We start from the raw sequence: 23,982 nt of genomic DNA, 5'->3' as shown, positions 1-23,982 counted from the left end.
GCCTTATATCTATGCAGAACCATTAAACAACGTTAATCTATCAATCAATCTATCTACCTAACTGATCAACTACCTATGGGATAGGTAGGTGGTCAGGTAGGGAGGTAGGTAGGTAGATAGTCTATCTACCTAACTACCTACCAACCTATCTATTTATCTACCTATCTACCTATGCATGTATCCAGCCATCTATCAGAATTATAATAACAACCATAACACAGTTGTGCATCCATCTATCCATCCATCCATCCATCGTTAGAGCTGTTCAGCAGGGGTGTGAGTAAAGGAGGAGACCGTCCTACTCTCAGGAGTGAGAGTAAATGAGGAGAACGTCCTACCAGCAGGGGTGTGAGTAAACGAGGAGACCGTCCTACCAGCAGCACTCTCCGCCTCTGACGCCGGGAACTTTTCGCAGTCCACCCAGAGAGCCCCTAGCCAGCGAGCTAGCTAGTAGTGTGGACACACACAAACATGTCGACGTCGGGAACAAAGACCTTTCGGGTCAGCGATGGGGATTGGGTTTGCCATGATAAGAAGTAAGTCAGTGTGTGTATTATTATAGTGGATGTGATGTTTTCAATGGTGGCGGATTGCATTAGCGTGGGGCGTTTTGTGAATTTATTAGAGGCTAACATCGGCTAACCAAGCGCTAGGCCTGTGAAGTGGTTAGCGCCTCTTCGTGCAATGCCCACAGCGAATCAGTAACCACACATTGCATGATCATCTCGACAACGATAGGAAACAATCATCGTCTACATATGTCCAGCCATTGCAAGGACCAACATGTGTTCTTGGGGAGCTGCAGGCATGTGATTAGCTAGCTAGCAAGCATGTCTGCAAGTAGCCGACCCTGGGCTGCTGCCTGGCTGGCTGCTCCTGACATTAATGACGAATCATTTCTATCAGAAGAGGTGATCAGGGGCTGCAAGGTTACACTGGGACTGCAAAACAATGTTAACAAATGTCCCGTTTTACTAGTTATCTTTGTAACGTCATCTACTGTGACTCCAGGACTAGACCTATTGACAAGCGATCTTGTTGTAGTTGCTGTATATATATGTGTATATGTAGATATGTATTAATATATCTATATATTTCTGTTTCTGCAGATGTGGAAACGTGAACTTCGCAAGGAGAACCAGTTGCAACAGATGCGGTGGAGGTAAGTTCAGTTCTGAAAAATGAAGACTCTTGTTTTGCATAAGCTAGGCATCTTACATTCGTCGTCATCAGTTTCTACTCCTGCAGAGAAAACAACAGAAGGGAAGATGATGAAAGCAGGAGGCACTGAGATTGGGAAAACCCTTGCAGAGAAGAGTAGAGGTCTCTTCAGTGCAAACGACTGGCAGTGTAAAACGTACGTCACCCAATTACAGCTGCAGGTTCCAACACATTCAGTCAAACGCGTTGCATTATTTATGGACGCTCACATCCCATTAACTCTTGTTTAAGGTGTGGCAACGTCAACTGGGCCAGGCGGTCTGAGTGCAACATGTGCAACACGCCCAAATTCGCCAAGCTTGAGGAGAGAACGGGTAAGAAGGGACCCCGACCACAAACCGAGAACCATTACTCTGCATTGCATCTCATCTGGAAGTTCACACTTTTGTTGTTTTTCCTTTGACAGGCTATGGCGGTGGTTTCAACGAGAGGGAGAACGTTGAGTACATCGAAAGGGAAGATTCTGATGGGGAATATGATGAGGTGAATAATATTAACATTGTAGTTACTCATTTCCCTTCATATAATAAAAAAAAGTGAGGCTGAGAAGGATATAAGCACGAAAAAAAAAAAAAGAGTAGCTACAAAAATAATTTTGTGTTGCACAAGCATGTTTCTAAAAATAAACCCCTGGACTGAATGCAGCGTAGTTGTAGGAGCCAGAGACCAAAGTGCATTTATTCTTCCTTTTAAGTACTGAAGTACAGGAAAAGCAGTGCAATGTGCATCAGTTCATGAATCCAGTGACTTTAATTGGTGTGTCTTGCTGTTACTGCGAGTGCGTTTTGGAATTTGTTCACGTACAAACTATGGATTTGTCTCTCTGCTCGGCAATAGTTTGGCCGGAAAAAGAAAAAGTTCCGCGGCAAACCCGGCAGCGAACCGGCAAAAAAAGAGCCCGCAAAGAAACCTCCCGTGAAGGTCGAGGAGGAAGACGACGACGATGACGAAGACGAGGAGGAAGGAGACCTTTCAAAATACAAACTGGATGTAAGTCAACCCACACGGGGCCGAAACCAGCGTTCATGAACGATCAAATACCCTACACCGAACCGTAAAAGTTATATCAGCGATGTGACTTTAAATATCATTTATTTTAGAGTTTATTTGTTTAGCACAAATTTACAACATCTGTGCAAGGCGGGAGCGAAGCCTGTGTGGGCTTGTAAAGAATTCCACGGTTTTGAGTGGTTGGTAGTACCATTTGTTTTGTGTGTGATCTCGGAGCATAGGCATGCCTACAGAGACGTGTTTTTTTGACGGCCTGCTTATGGGGCAGGCAGCTAGCGGATCGTGGGGAAAGATCGATGAATGTGATAATTTGTGTTTAGGCCTAGCATTGCTGATGCAACCTTTACCTCAAACAATACATAACACGGTTAACATGGTCCCTCTTTAGGACGACGACGATGATGATGAAGACGGAGACCTGTCCAAGTACGACCTGGACGCCAGCGAGGATGAGGCCAAGGAGGGGGCGAAGGCAGAGCAGGATGTGAAGGAAGTGAAAAAGGAGGGGGAGAAGGAGGACGATAAGGACAAGGCCAGTCCCACGGCCTCGTCCCGTTCACGCTCCTCCTCGCGGTCGTCTAGCTCCAGTTCTCGGTCGAGGTCCAGGTAAAGGGTAACGCCAGGCAAAATGTCAGTATCAGCTCTCAATCTCTTTTTTCCACACTACTGGTCCACTTGAACACAACGTGCTGCTGGGTATTTTTTGTGTGCTGATTTCTTGTGTTAACTGCTTTTTTCGTTGACGATTTTGTCCTATCTGCGGTCCTAATGTCTGCTTCTACGATACATCGAATGACCCTTTTAATATGTTCTCACGTTGTGGTCTATTGTTCTCTTTGGTTTTTATTGAATTAAGACAGTTTTAGTACTTTCAGTACAGGACGTTTTCTAAAATGTTTAGCCAGTGAGTTTATTTTATAAGAAATGCATGTTTTATCTCTGAAATATTTGTACAACAATTTCTCATATTTGCTGTTCTTTGACATAAAATGTATTTTTATTAAATATCTATTTATATACATATTAACATTTTTGTATTTGAACTTCTCTTGCTCCAGGTGACTGTGGCTGCACTGTACTGTGCACCAGTCTCTTGTGCACAGTACAGAGTCCCCGTTCTGGCCTCTGCATAGAAAATATTGGAAAAAGGGTTTTTTTCTTGTGTTCCAGGTCCCGTTCTCGGAGCTCCTCCAGTTCCAGGTCTGGATCCGGCTCCCGGTCTGCTTCCAGGTGAATGAGGTGGCGTGCACTCTCTCTATCCCCCCCAGAGAGAGTGCATGTGTCGGGGCGGAAGGCCGCCGATTAGGCCTGGTTCTAGATAAACTAACGAGGGGCTTCACAGTGATGACCTATGCTGCTCTAGCCTCCGAACGGGTGGGACTCTGCACTGCGTCTTGTTCTGACACTATTCCAAGATACATTTAGGCCCCGGCAATGTATATACACTTCTACTTCCGACTTCAAATTACGATAAGAACGGCCTGCGAGATTTGCTCCGACAATTGTTCATCCTTCAAAGCAGCGGCTAATGGTGCCCGGCAGCAGTCATCAACCACCCAAGGAACATATTAGCTGATACATGTGTACATAACGACGCTAATGAGCGCCATCATTAATGTACCCTGGCCTTGTATCCACCTTCGGGAGCGCATAGCAAAGCACTCCTGGGCTCAGCGTTCATGAAATGCCTGCTCCCCCCCCCCCCCCCCCCCCTGGTTGAGCTCACGCTGATTATCTTGCCTGGTTTATATCCCTTCTCCTCCACCCCCCATAAGATCCAGCTCCCGGTCTAGGAAGGGGTCCTCTCCCGGGCAGGGCTCCCCCCACTCCCGGTCGTCCACGCCCAAGCGCAGCCAGTCGCCCGAGGCGGGGCGCAAGCGTAGCCGCTCCAGGTCCTCGTCCGGGGGGAGGAAGCGCAGGCGCTCACGGACCCAGTCGTCTGAAAGGTTTGGGTTTGCCGTGGAACGCTATACCAGTGGCCCACTCACTGAATTCACTTTATTTTTGTATTGTGTATCGTATTCAAATGTCTACGGTTTCTCTGTACGTTCTTATAAGAGAGAGGGCTTGCAAATTAATTTCAGATTTGTTTTAGTTCAATGTTTTTTTTTGTGGTGGATGCATGTTCGTTTTGGTGTGTTTTTTTTTTTTAAATCGATGTTTGTCTGCACTGTGGCTCACCTTCGTCTTCTTCCCGCGATGTTTCCCGTGTTCTTCCAGACGCCGTGGACATTCCTCCGGATCCTCTCACTCGGGCTCCAGTTCAAAAAAGAAATCGGTTTAGATGCCCCCCTTAAACAGAGCAATGATACAGGGCGAAAAAAAGGACCCTAGTTATAAGTGCATGTTGTGTTTGAAATAAGAAGAAAAAAAAAAAGACCGGCCAAGTTCCTGATGCTGTTTGATTTCATAAAACGTTGCAGCTCATCTGTCTGACTCCCCGCTTAAAATACGAGAGCGCTATCCGTTTTCTCATGCTACCCGCCACTCCTTAATACATTCTGCTCTGTGACATGCGTGTGTGTAACTTTAGGTGTCAAAATAAAATACAAATGTCTGGTCATGTAAGATAAAACAAGACATACTGTGAAGAGGTTGTATCCATTTTAAAAGTCATTTTATTTTATTTTATTGGATTCGCCTGCAAAACCTAATCAATTTAGGTTTAGTTTTTTTTTCCGTTCAAAGAAAAACAAATGGATTTTAATTTGGCAAGAAATAGGCTATTTTCAAGGTAGTACTTGAGGTTTGGGTCGGTTTTGCTGCGTTTTGTGTTCAAGGTAAGTATTTTTCTTTTACTTTGGATTATTGTTTGGATTTTTTGTCTGCTCTGTCATTAATTGCACACATTCTCTCAAGCATAACGTTTGAAATCTTATAGCGGATCCTGACAACAAAAAAAACCCCATCAAATATCAAATGGTTGGTTAAAACCTTGGCCCTCCGTCACAGAAAAGACACGTTAAGAAAATCGAATTATTTCCCATGATGACGCAGCATTGATAGAATGTGCTTTTGGGTGTTTTTCTTCTGTTAAAAAAAAAAAGGGTAATATGTAAAACAACATGTAAATAAAATGCCTTGATTTAACTGGTGGTCTTGTGTTTCATCATCCTTAATGGATTCAAATTTAGTGGAGCATGATGGCTGTATCATTTTCTCATGTCATTCTTTGTGCTTAATTGCATTATGGGATTAACCGGCACGAGGTCAAACCTCTCCTCATCCCCCCATTTCGGCAAGAGTGCGTTTTGTTCGTCCTTGCAGCTCTGTGCGCCATAGGTCTCCGTAGGATAGCCTACAGCTATGTCTTGGCTTTGTAACATACTAAAATATTTCCTATTTACGTGCCTAGTGCTGTTCTCGTTCCACTCGAAGGGTGGCGCTTGTATTTAAAACGTAAGATCAAGGATTCAATTAACAGCCTGGGACGTTTCGACCGACCTGCTGAACATCGATATAATTGCATGTCCTTTTTGGATTGTGATAAACGTGTGTTTCAGCTCAGAGAAAGGGTCTAAATTGTGTAACATCGGAAATGTAATGATTAATCCGTTATCACAAAATAACCAGATGATTAATAGGTGTCTGGATCTTTTTAACAGGTGATCAATGAGCTATATATTGGCCCATTGATCATGTCTCATTTATTTATTTATTACAAAATGTTATTAGGCGTGAGGACGAAGTCACGCCAAAAGTTTGTTTCAAACACCTGATAAATCAGACAAATTATGATCATCTATTTAATCAGTTTAAACAACTGATGACGGGCGTCTGGATTTGAACCGCCGCAGTAACAGGCAAAATGTGCCAAGCCGTCCCGCAGGGTAGGGGGGTTGCTGGCGCGCGGCGCGGTCGGTCCCGCCTCTCCTGCTTAAAGAGTCCGGTACGCCTCCGCGCTCCTCAGTTTGCCCAAGCAGCAGGAGTGGATTATAGGATGCTGGACACGTGCGATGGATTCTAGTTTTTTTTATATTATCAACATTACGGAAAGGATGACTTCCGACAACTGTGATTCTCTCGAGGCTCAGCAGAACATCGGAGAAATGTTGAATTCCAACGTCTCCAAACATTTACGCGAAGGCAATGGCACCAACAGTGGCTCTTGTAGCTCGGTGTCCGTTGGATATCCAATTACTATGATGCTCACGGGCATGGTGGGCAACTCTCTAGCTCTTATCCTGGTGTATTTCTCTTACAAAAAGAAGGAAAATATAAGGAAAAGGTCGTTTTTGCTTTGTATTGGCTCGTTGGCGCTGACCGATCTCTTTGGGCAGCTTCTGACCAGTCCGATCGTCATATCAGTTTACCAGGCGGGCCTCAAGTGGGAGCGCATCGACCCGTCTGGCAACTTGTGCGCGTTTTTCGGTGTGTGCATGACCACTTTCGGTCTCTGTTCTCTTTTTATGGCCAGCGTCATGGCCATTGAGAGGGCCCTGGCGATCACCAATCCACACTGGTACTCCAACCACATGAAGACAAGTGTCACCAAACAGACCCTGGTGATCATCTGGTGTCTGGTCTTGATCTTCGCTCTGCTGCCCATCGTAGGGGTCGGCAAATACACTTTGCAGTGGCCAGGGACTTGGTGCTTCATAAGCACGGGGGACAGGGATGTTCCCGGGAACATGTTTTTTTCCATTACTTTCGCGCTACTAGGGATCTTCTCTCTGCTTGTGACTTTCTCCTGCAATGTGGCCACCATCCGGGGGCTGGTCATACGCTGCAGAAACAAGTCTGGCACGGCCCAGTCCTCCAAGCAGTGGGAACGACTCACCACGGAGACCGTCATCCAACTGTTGGGGATTATGTGCGTCCTGCTAATTTGCTGGTCTCCCTTACTGGTATGACATATATCATCTCGTTATCCATGGGATTTTTTTTCCACTTCTAGAATCTATTTACCCACACGCACGCACGCTTTTTTACACTTCACACTGGTTTATTTTTGTCGTACGTGCCAAAAAGCCAAAGTAGGCTACTATGTGGTCCTGCAAGCTTCCTTTGATAAACTAATGCCATTTGCCATTACGGGCGAATCCACTTAGCCGGGCCCTGTTTGGTGGTCTGCTCATTGTATAATGAGGTCATATATTATCCGTCAAACATTTTATTGCCCCGTTGAGGATATTCCGATTATCCACAGGACTAGCAATGGTGCTGCTGGGTAATGACAAGCAACCAGCGTCTACAGCCAATGACTTGTAAACTATTTGTCTATCATTTATATATTGTGATAGCTTGATAATGAGATTTTGCCTTTTTGGTGGTCCTTGTTATTGCGTATGTGATCAATTATGATCAGTTATTCATATTATTTTGAAATTAACAATAAGCATTTTTTTCCAAATGTTCTTTTGCACAGAAAATTTTTTCACGTATAACCAAATCTACATTATCACAAATATATTAATAGGATGGAGGATAAAACGTTATGGTCTAATAACCAAACATCAGCACACACATTATTTTTCCCAAAGTGACATGAGATTGATAACAAGACCAAAATAGTTCACGTATAACCAAAAGTAAATTATCACAAATATATTAATATTGGAAGAACTAGAAATTGAACAACCAATTTTTATATAACACAATATGAGTGCAGAAAAGCTCTCATGCTCAAGCATTACACTCAGTATCCATACCAAAGAATCACTCGGACCACTTATAACAACAAGGTAAAAGGTATCATCAACTAAAACAAACAGAGTTGAAAGTGTGTCATTTGTCTCAAATCAGCATCCACATCAACGACCTCCCGTTACAGGTGCTAATGCTGCGGATGATCTCCACCCAGACCTCATCCCATCACTGCAAGCAAGACCCCTCTTCCTCCTCCTCCTCCTCCTCCTCCTCTTCCTCCTCCTCCTCCGTGTTCTCATCCACCTCCTCCTTAGCCCCGGGTCGAGACCTGGATTGCAACTTCTTCCTCATGGCCATCCGCCTGGCCTCGCTCAACCAGATCCTAGACCCCTGGGTGTACCTGCTGCTCAGGGAGATCCTGCTGCGCAAGTTCTGCATGGTGGCCAACGCCATGTCCAACTGCTCCATCGAGAGACGCAACGAGAACCAGGTGGCCCTGACCGCCCTCCACAAGGAGGTCTCGCCGGAGGCGGACCGCCTCCAGAAGCAGCAGACGGAGTAGACGGCCCACTTCGGTTTATTGTTTACATAGAAGCAGACAAGACGGGACGGGATCCGGGGTTGTGGCGCGGATCGGATCGGATTTCCTGCACATTGACGGATTCATTAGACGGTTCTGAAACGGATTGTTTCTTTTTTCTGCACGACGGGAGACTGGATTTGAACTTTGATTTTGTAGACTGTACACAGGAGGGTGCATAAGGTGTTTAAGGAGTCAAGAAGCTGTGCGGCAGTACTGTACATGTTCACCAGCTGAGTCCTCTCAATGTGCACTCATATTTGTTTGCTTGAAAAAACAACAACGCATATTCCATTCCAAAGTCACCTAACCAGCATGTGGTCACGGCACCTTGCAGACTGGTTGCAAAGTTTCGATTGTAGTTTGAAAGGAAATGTTTTTTGGGTGTTTATCTTTGTTTTGACTGTGTCTTTGGACTGCAGACTCACCAAACATGGTTGCTTATGATATTGTTGCTGATGTGGTTGTGCTCAGAAAACCTCTGTGGCCTATTAGTTTAAATAAACATGATCCATCAGGAACAAGGATGGTGAATCAATTCCATGTAAAACTATAATCGAATGGTGCAGTCTTCTCAGAACCTTTTATAGTGCCTGCTGAACTGTGGCTGCTTCTAACAACGTTAAGCTATTACTGTACATTCACAGAGGCTTGACGGAGAATGTTGAAAAGAGGATTTCAATACAAGCTGTATTGTTTATTTTTTTATTTTCTTATATACTATAAGTACTAGCTTTAAAGCGCTTGATAAAACTATATTTATCGTATTGCGCATGTACAGGATTGTTCCAATGGTGAAACGCAAGAGACAATTATGTTTGATTAGTAATGGTCATTGTAAATATTTGTTAAGCAAAAAATGATTTATTTATATGTTGGGGTAATTGCACATTTTCTTGTTCATTTGTGGTGAATGCCGTCTATAAATGTTAAAATATGTATCCCGCCGGGTTGATTGCAAACAAGGCCATTGAAATGTGAATGTCGTACCGTCTATCCAATTCCTTTCGAATTCTGCAAGGCATGGAGCTTACTTAGTTTTTCTCCATCTAAGATTCTCGCATATATTTGAGACATGCCAACTCTTAAATGCCAATACAAGATGTCAAAGCTTACAAGAGGATCAGTTTGGATGCAGAGACAGTGAAGTAGCCCCTCCGAGCCAAACGGTACTGGGGAAGATCTCGAGAGAGAGACGTCGTTTAGAGGACGCTAACTACTCCTGGGTGACAGTTAATGAGGACTGATTGGGTGAACACCCGTGTCTCCTTAAAACATTTGTACTTCATCTGTGTATCATAATTGTCAGATTGCAAAGTTACATTTTGTACCCATAGTAAATCAATGTTTGTGCCATTCTACGTTAGAAGACAAATGTCCTTCGACATCTTCCTCTGCAGCAGTAGGATACTGTTTGCATAGGATAGCAAGGAATTCTCTATGATCTTCTCACATTGGCCGATAGTATTATGTGTCGGGTACACCAGACTAATCATGTTGGGATCATACCAAAATGTGAGCTTAAAGCTGATTGGTCAGAATGCTGTGTGGGAGGTGGCCACCTGAAAGCAGTATAGGCCTCTCTTGAGATTTTTGTTGATGTTAATGATTAGTATTTATGTCAGGGATTAAAGTGAAAGAAGATCTAATATGTACATTTAAGTTATTGACAAACTGCACCAATGTCTCATGGAGACATTTCCATGCAACATGGCTGTTGAATGGAAAGTGAAGACATTAAAAAAATGATCACAACACAAAAGGCAAAGTGTAATTCAGTTTATTTTTTTGTTTGTGTGTTTTCTATGTTTTCTTGTTTGCACAGAAATTAGCTTGTGGGTTACCTTGTTTCTTATCGCAAATGAATTGTTGCCCGTTTTCAGCAAGTTGCTTGGGTAAAATATCTCATTGGATGTATTTAATTAGTATTTAAATCTGCTTTTGAAAACCTTATTGTTTTTCTCCAGCGTTTAAGGATGTTTTCATTATTGTTTTCAATATCTTTATTTTGAGGAAAGTTTTTCTCAGTTCAAGTTTTTCGTCATATCAATTAGACACTGCTTAATAATTACTTGACTGTGGATTTTCTTCCTTTGTGTTTGGAAAAAACACAGAGGCCCCAAACAAACATAAATGACCACGTCAACATTGAAAAGAATATGAAGTTCTATATCAATATTACCCAGTTTTTTCAGAACAGGTGAGGTCGGATTTTCTTACGGTATTCAAATACATTCCTCTTGGTTCCAGTGAACACCACCTGAAAGCCATAACACTGTGAATAATGCTTTATGATTCTCAGAAAGCTTTCTCTGCCAGCTGGCTCCATTCTCCTCAGATCAGTCCGGCATGCAGTTTGATCTTCTGATTCCATCCATGTGCTGATAGACAGGCTGCCTTTATAGAGGCCTGTATTGGCTTGAGGTTGGATAAACTCCTTCCAAGAACTCCCTACAGTGTCGCTTTCCCCCACCCCAGCTGCATCTCAGTTAACCCTCAGATGGGCTGTAGTGTTGCAGGAGTCAGACTCCCAGCCGAAAGATACCGGGTCCGATCCCCCATGTCCGCAGTCAACCTGTGCAAGATGCCTAGTCCGTAATGAATTCACTGTAAATCGCTTTGGATAAAAGCTGAATGACTAAATAATAATACTATCCTTTTTGCAACCACTCAGTTATGACGTCTCTAACCTACCTGGTCACCACCGCGTACAAACACAACTCAGTTATAAAGTCAGTTGGATTTTACCATCATCAGAACAAGGGGAGGAAGAAGATGAGGAAGAAGAGCCCCCCCACCCCCTGTTTTCCCCGCTCTCTGATTGGCCAGATGGAGGGGATGTCGGTCTGGTGCTTCCATCTCCTCAAGGCTGGACCGCTATAGAACACGCTCAATATGTCTCATCTCACAGGGTGGCTGATGAAGGCACCTTGCATCTATAATGCTTTGAAATCTATAATGTTGGGAAAGCAGTAACATATCATGTATAATACATATTTTATTTCCTTTGGTTGGCTGTTCATTTCGGGGAGGTTGATGAAAACAATCTCTCTCCCCCCCCCGCCCCGTTGGGATGGTAGCGGAGAACTGCTAACTCAACAAACTGACCCCTACACTCTCCTGGTGAGCCTGGCGACCGAGCCCCTCCTAAATAATCAATCAAACGTCGACGTCGACACAAACAAGCCGGAAGAAGCCATTACTTGTTGTTTTACTGCGAGCCATGGAATTTATCTTGCAGCACTGCGACAACTTTAACTCCACTGTTTACCAGATGAGGCAGAGCAGCTTATTATGAAGTATCCTTTATAAATATGGAAAGGACATGTTCTATTTATTTATGAAGGTCTCCATTTAGAGCTTAAATATTTGCCCCGCGTCTTGGGTGGTTAAAGATATTGATGCGTCTCGATAAATAAATAAAAATTCAGATTTATAACTAAACTAAAATGGTGTTGTATTCTATTAAATACAGTGAACCCTAACGCCATACAAGACAATAGACACACAAGGTCTGAAGGTTTTTCAAACCGGTCAGACGTTCAGACACTTCACCACGCCATTTGTTTACTTCCTTACTGTAACAACTTTTAGGAAATTGTGGGTGCATTGTCTGTGTAGCATGCCTACATTTTCAGCATGCCTTCTGTTTCAACTCAAATATTGACCATACCACTATTCAATTGCCCATTAAATGTGCAATTAAATGTGTGCTAAACATACAAAAACAAAATGTTTTCTCTGCTTGCACAGAACCTTGTTAAAAAGTAAGTAAAAAACAAGTGAGGGAGTGAGAGAATGAGTGAGTGAGTGAGTGAGTGAGTGAGTGAGTGAGTGAGTGAGTGAGTGAGTGAGTGAGAGAGAGAGAGAGAGAGAGAGAGAGAGAGAGAGAGAGAGAGAGAGAGAGAGAGAGAGAGAGAGAGAGAGAGAGAGAGAGCGTGACTGAGCATGTAAATAATAATTTTCGCATACTCATCATCCACAGGTGGGTGCATTATTCACTTAATTTGCCTAGTCAGCCTGGCCTAACCTATCATACCGAATTTGTTTGGCATCTGCATAAACTTTAGCTGTTATGTGTGGTGAGTCTACAGAGGTGAATGCATTAAATGCCTAAAAGTGCTTATGATTATGCTGTGCATGTGTACACCAAGGCCAGTGCTCCTAGGTCAGGATGTTGATATTTGGTTGTGGGGGAGTAAAGGAAGTCACAGGATGTTGATATAAGCAGACCGAAGTAACTGAGTGGTAAAATATGATGAATATATGCCTTATGATGGGAACGGATTAGGCTTTTACATTATATTCATACCATATAATCATAATAATGGCCCTCTTTTAGATAAAAAATGATCACATAGGAAAGTAAAAACAGATCTGCATAACAACATGATTGATTTAAATATATTCAGTAAATGTGTTCAGAAATGTCCTAATCAGAGAAAACCTGCACAGTGACAAGCTATCTTCAATCATCATTGATACTAGAGTTTTCGCGCGTGCATTGGGCATGCTCAACCTCTAGTTGTAATTAAATCCATAGCAATAATGTGAAAACCCCAATCGATAAGGCAACAAATTTCTGAAAATAATAATCATCATTGAGATTAAACATCTTTTCCAGTGTCCTGGCCAAGACAGGCAGCAGTAGCCTACAGTCACTGAGTCACACATAGCATACACACAAAACATAAGAAAAATAAAACAACTAAAACAATCCACTGGGGGGAAGGGGGACATCAGTATCGCATGACATTTCGGGAGGCTCAAGGAGGAGAGTGATATTAAGTTTGAGCAACAAAATGTAAAGGCATTTTGGGAGGCTCAAGGAGAAGAGTAATATTACATTTGAGCAGCAAAGTGTAGTCTTCTGGTGGACTCTATAGACATAATTCACCATACTGTGTTATTTACATGTTTTTGTTGCGTTATAGGGACACTGTCTCTTTAAGATCACATGACTTGTGTGTTGATATGCCGGTCGGCGCGATGTTTGAATTTAATGGTTTTTATGTGACAAAATGAACGACCTGCCGTCGAGGTGAGAAATTGTCTCTTCCCTTCTTTTATCGCAATTTCTACAATCTATAGACAGAACGTTTTGCCTGGGAGAATTTGTCGATGGCGGAGCCGTTATGTTTAAAAACATAACGTCTTACCTGGGCGAGTGTCGCTGTGGTGTGTGCGCGTGTGTGTGTGTGTTCTAACCTGCGTGTGTGTCAATGGCAGAGCCGTTATGTTTAAGGGCGAGTGTCGCTGCGGTGTGTGCACGTGCGTTTGTGTTCTTACCTGCGCGTGTGACGATGGCGGAGCCGTTATGTTTAGAAACATAATGTTTAGCCTCGGCGAGTTTGTCGCTGCCTTTGCCTTGACGTGGGGTGTGTGCGTGTGCGTGTGTGTGTGTGTGTTTGTGTGCGCATGTGTGTGCATTTCCATGTATGTTCGTGCGCATGTGCGTGTGTGTGCGGTGTGTGTGTGCGGCGTGTATGTGCGTGCATGCGGAGTATGTATCCGTTCGTGCGTGCTGTGTGTGTGTGTGTGTGCGGGGGCTGCAGGCTGCTTGGCACATGCGCACATCATGACTAACTTGAGTAATATTATAGTAATAAGATTGTATATCGATTTTTATTTGCTATTTCGTCCTCTATAGGAGGGCCCCTCTGCAGACCCCGGTTAGAGTTTCTGAATCTGAATCAAATGATGTTGTTAATGAGCGGCCTCTCTCCACTCTACCTGACGGATCCTGGAACTGTGGTTCCTGGAACTGCTGAGTAAGAGCGCAAGGAGGGATGCTTGCCGGTGCAGCAAGGAAAAATAATCGTTGGCATAAACGGCGCCGTTATTCATGACTTTTCCCGGTCGATACACTCTGTATCGTTTCGTTGGGGTGTAGAACAATTTTTATTTTATTCCTCATAACACACTGCGCCGTATGAACAAACGTAAAGGCAATTTATGAACGATGCTCTGGCATGGAGACAAGAGGAGAATGAGGATGCAGCAGACCACAAGTAGTTGTGTAGTTCAATGCACGTAAAGAAGTGTATGTGGAGAACGATACCGTTATTTTTTTACCTCTATTTATTGTATGTTTGCTTTAGCTTTCTACTAAATCTTAAACACGTTGCACTTTCTTTCAAACACTGCCTTTGTTTTCTTTTACTTATCTATTATATTTAATTATTTAATTTTATTGTATGACTGTGTTTCAATGTGAAGCACTTTGAGTCTACCTCTTGTATGAAAGTGCTATATAAATAAAGTGGCCTTGCCTTGCCATAATGACTAGTGGATTGAGATGCTCAGCACGGGCATGGATTACATGTCTAAACTTGACATTGATTGCTTACATTGTGACCGTCATGTGGGTAATACAAGCTGCAACTCCAAACAGTGACGTGTATTCCCATCATGAGGGGCATACAAGTTGGTGCTGGGAGTTGTAATTCATCAGATCCATTTATATTCCTCATTCTGTATTCATGAACTCAATTAACCCAATGCCAGAGCCGGCTCAAGCAGTTCTGGTGCTAGGAGAGATTAGGATTTTGCCCCCATTTGGGATCGGCATCACAGGCCGAAGACCCAACCAGTACTGCCTCATCACCACCCACTCAGTCTATCGTAAAAATATCATCAAAAAATATCTAGAAATCAAAAATTCTTCTCAAAATGTACATTGCCATAGTTGCTATAATTAACAAATAAGTAACCATATCAAAAGCAATATTGAAGACTTTTTGCAATTAACAAGGAGGATAAGAGAAAACGGTTATCAAAGACAACTTTGTGCGCTGTGCTGCAAAATATTTCCTGTTTCAAATCTAATCAAAATTTTATAATTGATTAATTTTATAACTTTATCAAGTAAAAATAAAATCACTTTGTACTTTGTTGCAGTTAAATTCAAATATTTCATTCATGCTTCACTTTAAAAGGACTACGTTTTTCTGGACTACTTGCGGGACAAATTAAGCCCATTTAAAGGGATACTTCACCCATTTAGAACCGGCGTTCTATCATTATAAAATCGCGATTGTAATATAAATAAATATATAAATAAATATCAGTCTAAACCAGTCTCCCCTTGGCCCGTTTTTTCTCATCTAATTTTCTCCCGAAATGACGCTCGCGTACTGAGGGGGAATGAGGGGGACGGGAGACCGACAGGTGGGCGGGGCATCGAGCGCAATGCAATGTGGTAGTTGGAGGTTTTCTTACTTTGAGCCAGAGAGACCATGAAAACACTCTTTCTGCCTTTTTTCAGGCTAGGATGAACCGATTTCAATTTTTTCTTCACATTCATAATACATTGAATTATTTAATTCATAAAACCTTCATATTCCCACCGGTGAAGTATCTCTTTAAGTTTTAGCAAAATAATTTTGAAAGTATGACATTTTAGACTAAATGATGAATGAAATAAATAATTGTTCGATTAAATGACCATTTAATTATCGTTATTTAAGCTATAATCAATGAATGCAATACACTTGTACTTTACTCCCACACTAAACGACAACGTCCTTTAAAGAATATGAACCCCTTATTTAATCTTTCATTTACTCCTGATATATGGATGGTAGTAGCATGAGACAGGGTCTAAAGCAGGGAGATTATCTCAACGGTAACACTTTATAATAAGGTGCCTTAATAAATAGCAAACTAGTCATTACCTAACCCTTTGTTAATATTTGTTAATTATTACTAAAACATCTATTTTGCACAAGTTAATCGTTTTTTTTCACTGACCACAGAGTGTCGCTGGTTAGGGTTAGGGTTAGGTTTGTGTGTTAGGGTTAGGGTCGTGTGTTAGTGTTAGGGCCGTGTGTTAGGGTTAGGGTTAGGGCCGTGTGTTAGGGTTAGGGCCGTGTGTTAGTGTTAGGGTTAGGGCCGTGTGTTAGGGTTAGGGTTAGGGCCGTGTGTCGGGGTTAGGGCCGTGTGTTAGGGTTAGGGTTAGGGCCGTGTGTTAGGGTTAGGGCCGTGTGTTAGTGTTAGGGCCGTGTGTTAGGGTTAGGGTTAGGGCCGTGTGTTAGGGTTAGGGCCGTGTGTTAGGGTTAGGGCCGTGTGTTAGGGTTAGGGCCGTGTGTTAGGGTTAGGGCCGTGTGTTAGGGTTAGGGCCGTGTGTTAGGGTTAGGGCCGTGTGTTAGGGTTAGGGCCGTGTGTTAGGGTTAGGGCCGTGTGTTAGTGTTAGGGCCGTGTGTTAGGGTTAGGGCCGTGTGTTAGGGTTAGGGCCGTGTGTTAGGGTTAGGGCCGTGTGTTAGGGTTAGGGCCGTGTGTTAGGGTTAGGGCCGTGTGTTAGGGTTAGGGCCGTGTGTTAGTGTTAGGGCCGTGTGTTAGGGTTAGGGCCGTGTGTTAGGGTTAGGGCCGTGTGTTAGGGTTAGGGCCGTGTGTTAGGGTTAGGGCCGTGTGTTAGGGTTAGGGTTAGTGTTGTGTGTTAGGGTTGGGTTAGGGTAATGCAAACAACTTATATTTAATTTATGATGAAAAAACTATTAACTTGTGCCAAATAGATATTTTAGTAACAATTAACAAATATTAACAAAGGGTTAGGTAATGACTAGTTTGCTATTTATTATGGCACCTTATTATAAAGTGTTACCTTCTCAACTTCTTCCTGGAAGTCACCACAAAACCTCGATTAACTAATGAAATATCCAATCAACCCTGGACCAAGCATACTGATTTTTGTCGCTCCAATCCATCTAAACCATTATCCAACATCAATGGTCCCCTCATTCTCACAGTAGTTAGACGGTTAGTGCTGAACCCTTCCCAAAGCGTCAGCTGCAATTGGTTTACAAGGACTTTAAAATAACCTCAATCCGCTGAGGCTGCGTCAAAGCTACAGTTACATTGTAGACCTTCATCGACCGCACCTTGTTTCGAAAACAAGTATTTGGAAGAAACGTGAAATGTTTAAAACATGCAAAAACATCTGATCTCATCAATTTACTTGTGTACTTGATTTTTTTCCAGCTAAATATCTGAAATTCTGAATGTCCCGTTTCACTCTCTCTATCTATTGTTATTTTTGCAGCACTTAAAATAGTTGTAGTGGTTCCAATATTGACTAAATCCCATGATTTTTCTCAGCTTCACTTGCAAGTCGTAAAGCGTCTGGTAAAAAGGCCTGAGAGAATCGCATTGCTCTGTTCGTCTTAAAGAGTAGGAAGGTATGTACCCTGTACCTTTCCACAGGGGCACTTCTTTACTTTCTCTGAAAATAGTTCGGCTGATGCCCACAGGTTTAATGAAGGAATGCTATTGCTAATCAAGGACCATAGTTGTAGGTGTTTAATCATTGTGTTGTTGTTGTTCTCAAGATGAGGAAATTACAACAACGCCGTCTGCTAATTAAGGTTCCTTCATAATTGAGTTACTTCGCGAGCCAACATTTACAAGGTGTGCTTGTGTGTTATTGTGTGTTGAAACGTATTTATCCTGCAGGAAATTACAGAGCCAGGGAATTGCTCAACATTATTTAGCAATTCCATATAACATTATTATAAAGACAAATGATTGATGGTTGGAGAAAAAAAAATGATTAACGCGAGTTTAATGATTATTTGCTTCTGCAATATTTATTTGCTTCTGCAAAAAAAACTAAATAATGCCAGCAACCAGAATTTGGGAATTTACCGGATCTTTTATAGTCAATTCGCATAATCTATGTTCAGTTAAATTCAGTCACCTCCATTTAAAAATCAATGGCCTGTTTGGACCTGTAGAGCCCAACATTTAACCCCTACGTTGAATCAGACAAAAGATAAAATCGCACAAAAGAAACGTGAAATTGTGTCACAATATTTGCAGAACCGCAATACAAATCGTGTCAGCCATATCGGAAAATCTTTGTAATATTGTGTGGTTATTTCCCTGCCGATACCGGTACTTATATAAAACTAAAATAAGAATATTGAAGAAAACCAGAAGACGAAACAGTAACAAACAAGTCAGTGTGTTCGTCACAGTATGTATGTCCACAAACGTACGTTGGATGTGTGTGACAACATTTATTCGGCTAAATTGTGAACATTATCGTACCTATGTCCTTGAAGTAGGCCTTTTCTGTTTAGATCCGTCAATTCAATCTTGTAATGGTGTCACTTGACTCGGTGATGGCGGGGAGGCCAAACAAACAGGGAATGATGGAACAAGGAGCGGATCATTTCATCTCCTGGCTTGTCTTTCTAAGAGTGGCCACTAATGGGATTAGCCGACAGTACACATTCTGCATCCTGCTGTTACGGATGCAGAAACGCAGCAGCATAGTCAGGGCCGGTCGTGATGGAGCACCTCCTGGTCCCTTTTCCTCCAACCATTAACTTCCACAAGCCTGAAAGATCAAATAACCAAACAGAAAAACAACATTCAAAGGAACCAGAGCGATCGTGGTCCAGTTGAGTGTGTGGGGGAACCGCCTCTGATCATGTGTGGAGCAACTTATAGCTTGGCCACAGGGAAAATACGAAATGTCTATGCGTCTGTCTATCTGTGATTCTGTCTGTTTGATCTATTCATCAGGGTTTCTCTTTAAAAAAACGTTTTTATAGAGAAATGCTTGGAAGGAATAGGTACAAGAACAGCCTAAAACAGGTACATTCACTGAATAATTAAGAACAAGCCCCATTTCCCGTAACATGAATGAATAATCATAAAGATGCAGGGTCATGGATCCCAGATAATCAATATGAAAAGACAAAATAAGTCACATTGTTACCCTCTTTGTAACATTATTTCCCTGAGTACAAATATCAAACTTTTTCATTTTTAAAAACCGATGAAAACGTTTGGCATTCAGGCCCTGTCGGTGTGCTGTCAGATCATATTCCCTTCATCCGGTATTCATGCGTTTCATCATTTTCTCCTAGAAATCAAACATGATGGTCCAATCTCCAAGAAATTCAAAATCAAATCCGTTCGCCGTGATCGTTCGCTCTCCAGTGTCTGGTTGGAGTGATGGCGATAAACAATCTTAACAGGTCTAGACATCAACAACATAGACATCAGCCCTGCAATGATGCCATCTGTTTGGCCCAATGCCTCAAACCAGACTCCTTATTGTTTCTTAGAAGCAACCCTCTGCCAACCCCCCTCCACACACACACACACACACACACACACACACACACACACACACACACACACACACACACACACACACACACACACACACACACACACACACACACACACACACACACACACACAAACACACACACACACACACACACACACACACACACACACACACACGCACACATTCACTCACACACGTGTCCTTTGCATGCAAACAAGTAATGATGGCCTTTTCACATTAACATATTGATCTGGTAACAGAAACTCCTCATGCCCTTTTGTTTTGGTCATGCATGCATTCAGGTCTGTAACTAATGAATTCAGCCTCATCTGTTGTTGATAAACTCAATGACACCCAAGCAGATTTTAGACATATCGTTGAATATTATTGATTCAATTGCTTAGTGAGGCTGGGTCATTTATATTAGTTCTCTTTGAAGTCTGGCTATTGGATTTAAGTGTTGCATTGCATTCATAGCTGCAATATGCAACACACATGGCCTCCCATCGCAATCTTAACTCATTCATGCCTTGTTTTTCACTTTTTTAAAATGCACAAGTATTCATGTTATCTAATGTCATTTCCTAAGTTATACACAAGGAGAGGCATGGAAGGAAAATAAACAATGGCGATGAGGCTAGCACAGGAGGTTTGAGAGTTATATGTGTTATAGATGTTAGCGAAATTGGAAGAATTTATCGGACCACCATCGGGCCAAATCTATTGTGTTTCTCATTTCCTCTCTTAGTTCTGTAGTTAGCCCTTCAATCTAATCTTTAATCTGTTAACAACTGAGTAACTATACAAACACAACAGTTCCATAAAAAACACCTCACAGCTCAAACATATTTTCTTAGATCCTGCCTGCATTTAATGATCTCTACATTGACAGGGTCACAGGTGTCTGCATGGGTGCGTTTGATGGGAGGTAGATTTATAGATTGCGGGCCCTCATATACTCTACACACATGTGAGCACATGCACTCGACTACATTCGTACTTCCAGAACTGGGACTATAAACATCCATTCGCAGGACCCATAAACATGCTCAACTTTAATTGAAAGCATGCTTTACGAGAGTCCTCCTTAAGGGCTTCAGATGAACAATGTTGTCTAACGAGAGCCCTTCTAATAAAGGCCCAAGCTAATGTGATCGGGAGCTAGAGAGTGAGTGGAGTGGTCAGTTTCGGATCTCCTAATGAATCGTGGGTAGCATAATGGCGCTTGAGACGTCGTAAATTAGCATTAACTCGCCGGTCGTTAAATGGGCATTTTTAATACTTGACACTTCGGGCTAGGGTAAGTAAGGCTGATTGTAAAGATGTATAGATAGCTGCTTGTCCTCTTTCAGCGATGTCTGTCATTCTCAACATTTTAGCACCTCAAACTAAAAGCCAGGCAGTTAAGCCCAATAGAGAGGGAATAGCCTATTTGTACGCTTGCTAAGGCAGTATTGACAGGCCGTAGTGTGATAAGATCCACTTTTAACTGTTCTAACTGCTCTGGAGTATTGCCTCTGACCAGCAAGTACTAACCAGTCTCGCAATTATATCAATTATGCGCCCACCAAATCACCAACGTAAAAGCTTACAAAATCTACATAGTGGAACAGGGAATATGATCCCAAACAGGATATTCACATATTTCCTGCCTTTCTCCTGAGATAGGACTACAGCTTGAGTGTCGTCTCAATTTGCACACTCTAAAATGTAATTTTACACCCTTTAATTTAGTCGGTTTCATCGGTTGCATGGACAGGACAAGCACTTCTTATTACAACCTCTCTTCAAGTCTCTATTTGTTCACTAAGCAAGGAAAAAGAAAATGTTAATGTTTTAATCATTTATGTTTAATAATCCCCCCCTCCCCCCCCTGTCAAAATGTAATGTTGTCATCTATATGTATCGATGCAAAAGTCTCTTGTGTTCTAATGCGCAAACCAGCCAAAGACACAAAAGTGTTAAATGTGTATGTGTTAAAGTGTCCATGCATGTTCTCACACTGGTGTGTGTGCGTGCGTCTACACGTGTTTATGTGTGTGTGTACTTGTGTCTGTGTGTGCATGCCGATCTGGCTTGCTTGCCTGTAAACCCACGGCCCAATATCTTTTGAGCATGGCGTGAAGTGTGTGTGCGCAAACAACGTGCGGGGGGGGGGGGGGGGGGGGTTCTTACAATCCCGGACACTGTGACCAGCAGGGTCACCCAGTTTATACAGACACTTGCTCTCTTTTTAGCTTCATGTGAATCTCGAACGCCCATGTCCCTTGCTATGGTACAGGATAGCAAAGGAATTTTGTTCTGGGAATCAAGGCCAGTAAGACCAGTATATTGCTGCGTTTGTCACTGTAGTACGACTTTTCACGCAGTCCTTCTGTTGACTGCAGTGAGTGGCTAGACAGTACTGTCATTTTTCTTCTAATGACAGTATTGCATCTTATACTATTGCTGTTTGATGTTTTGTGTTGAGGTGATATCCAAGATATTGAATAAAACATTTTCATATTTTAATATTAGACATTTATGATGTCATTGAAGTATTGTCTAGGGTTAATGTACCGTGCTGTATCAAGTAGCTGCATCAGAGAAATTGAATACCCATGTTTTAGGCCTATATCAGATTATGCTACAATCTACTCTAACTCTACTCTTTCTACTTTCTACTAATTCTTTCTACTCTAATGATGGTGCATAACATTGTATCGCTATGGTTTCACAAAAAAAAAAACACAAAGAACCACTGAGAAATGTCTCCATTATTAGTTCCTTCACTCGAGACTCACCATTCATAATTCATTTTCAAGGTGAATTATTTTGTCCAAAGCCTTGTTCATTTGTCTCCCAGCGAGATAACTAGGCACTTAAATGTTCATGCTGCGACTGTTTGTTGGAAAAACAGCGGGTGGTGATAACATATTTCTAAGACTGTATTAAGGTCATCCAGGTTCTGACAAACAGGAAAGGCAAGGGGCCAGCGTCTGCCCGTAAAGTCTTCGGACTGGCATAAGAAAATTCCCTTTTTGCCAATCCAAGTGGAAGAAACCACAGGGCTGATTGAGGGTTGATAGGCGCTTATCACAACTGTTTGGATACCAGGCGTTAGCCTAGCGAGCGTATGAGTCGGCAGTCCTCGACCAGCAGTGTGATAATACTGAGTTTGTTTAATGATTTTGATATGCAGTTTTGCTCACAATTTATAAAAGCGGATATTCGTAATCTTTAATGAAAGCCGTTTATGATTAGTGGTTGATTTATCCTGTATACGTCATCATTGACAAATAATGTAACTCGACAATTTGTTCCAAATTGTAGTGAATGTCACCACTTTAATCATTGAGCCTTAATAACCAGAAAAACGTTTGTCTCCTCGTTTTCCGACTGAGAGGGAAAAGTGATGGGTCACATTTTTCAAATCAATCCTTATTAGTGTGTTCAGTTTATAATAGCATCTGTGCAATTATAGCAACACCTGGATACCGAAAGTGTGATGAAGGGATACTTGTCAAAATGTAACATGTTGTTATCTATGTTTCGATGCTAAATATACACATTTGTTCATCTTAGATGTGTATATGGTAAGGTGCACATCCATGTTCTTGAAGTGTGTGAGAATGAGTGTATATATATGAGTGTGTGTGTGTGTGTGTGTGTGTGTGTGTGTGTGTGTGTGTGTGTGTGTGTGTGTGTGTGTGTGTGTGTGTGTGTGTGTGTGTGCGTGTGTGTGTGCATGTGTGTGTGTGTGCGGGTGTGTGTGTGTGTGTGTGTGTGTGTGTGTGTGTGTGTGCGTGTGTGCATGTGTGAGTGTGTGTGTGTGAGAGTAAGTGTTTATATGTGTGAGTGAGCGAGTGAGTGAGTGATTGTATAAGTGTGGTTGTGTGTGTGTGAGAGCGAGTGTGTGCGTTTATATGTGTGTGTGAGGGACTGAGTGAGAGTATTCGTGTGTGTGTGTGATAGTGGGTGAGTGAGTGTGTGTGTGTGTGTGTGTGTGTGTGTGTGTGTGCGTGTGTGAGAGTGAACGAGTGTGTGCGTTTATGTGTTTGTGAGTGAGTGTGTGTGTGAGAGTGTGTGCGTTTATGTATATGTGAGTGAGTGAGTGAGTGAGTGAGTGTACGCGTGTGTGTGTGTGTGTGTGTGTGTGTGTGTGTGTGTGTGAGAGTGAGTGAGCGAGTGTGGGTGTGTCTACAGGCAATGTGGCTTACTTTACTGTGCACGCTTGTCCCAGTATCTTTTGAGTATTGCATTGAGTGTGGGTGTGCAAACAACATGCGGGCCACGGCAGCAGGCGAGGCTGGGCGCTGGTTTAGATACTGGCCATCCATTGATTTTGATATGCAGTTAATTAATACTTTATAATTACGGTAATTTGTAAGCATTAAATGACCTTGCCTCTAGTGATAAGAAATCGATTTATTTATTTTTTTTAGAACTTTGGCAAATTTGTGGAAAGGATGGCGGGTTTAAGCAGCCTCACCTTGTCGAGTCTGATTGGACTCTGGGG

The 23,982-nt window shown here is 42.4% G+C and overlaps 2 protein-coding genes across 3 annotated transcripts; both read left to right on the top strand.

Annotated features, from left to right (window-relative positions):
• Positions 1-275: 275 nt before the first annotated feature.
• zranb2 (zinc finger, RAN-binding domain containing 2) lies at positions 276-4,647 on the top strand. 2 transcript variants are annotated; one of them, XM_060066626.1, is made up of 10 exons: positions 276-536; positions 1,110-1,162; positions 1,234-1,357; positions 1,453-1,535; positions 1,628-1,704; positions 2,059-2,211; positions 2,621-2,838; positions 3,403-3,462; positions 4,008-4,178; positions 4,453-4,647. In XM_060066626.1, the coding sequence occupies exons 1-10, from the start codon at positions 472-474 to the stop codon at positions 4,514-4,516; spliced, it is 1,068 nt and encodes a 355-aa protein (XP_059922609.1). In that variant the 5' UTR covers positions 276-471; the 3' UTR covers positions 4,517-4,647. The 2 variants fall into 2 exon arrangements, with proteins under 2 accessions (XP_059922609.1, XP_059922610.1); XM_060066627.1 differs by having other exon boundaries at positions 315-536; positions 1,249-1,357.
• Positions 4,648-4,803: 156 nt separating this feature from the next.
• ptger3 (prostaglandin E receptor 3 (subtype EP3)) lies at positions 4,804-10,131 on the top strand. Its single transcript, XM_060066625.1, has 2 exons — positions 4,804-7,079; positions 8,006-10,131. The coding sequence occupies exons 1-2, from the start codon at positions 6,189-6,191 to the stop codon at positions 8,381-8,383; spliced, it is 1,269 nt and encodes a 422-aa protein (XP_059922608.1). The 5' UTR covers positions 4,804-6,188; the 3' UTR covers positions 8,384-10,131.
• Positions 10,132-23,982: the final 13,851 nt, after the last annotated feature.

The sequence above is a fragment of the Gadus macrocephalus genome, chromosome 12 (assembly GCF_031168955.1).
Source record: "Gadus macrocephalus chromosome 12, ASM3116895v1".
NCBI classification, from domain to species: domain Eukaryota; kingdom Metazoa; phylum Chordata; class Actinopteri; order Gadiformes; family Gadidae; genus Gadus; species Gadus macrocephalus.
Note: the sequence above shows the minus strand (reverse complement) of the source record. Positions and strands in the feature narration are given on the sequence as shown.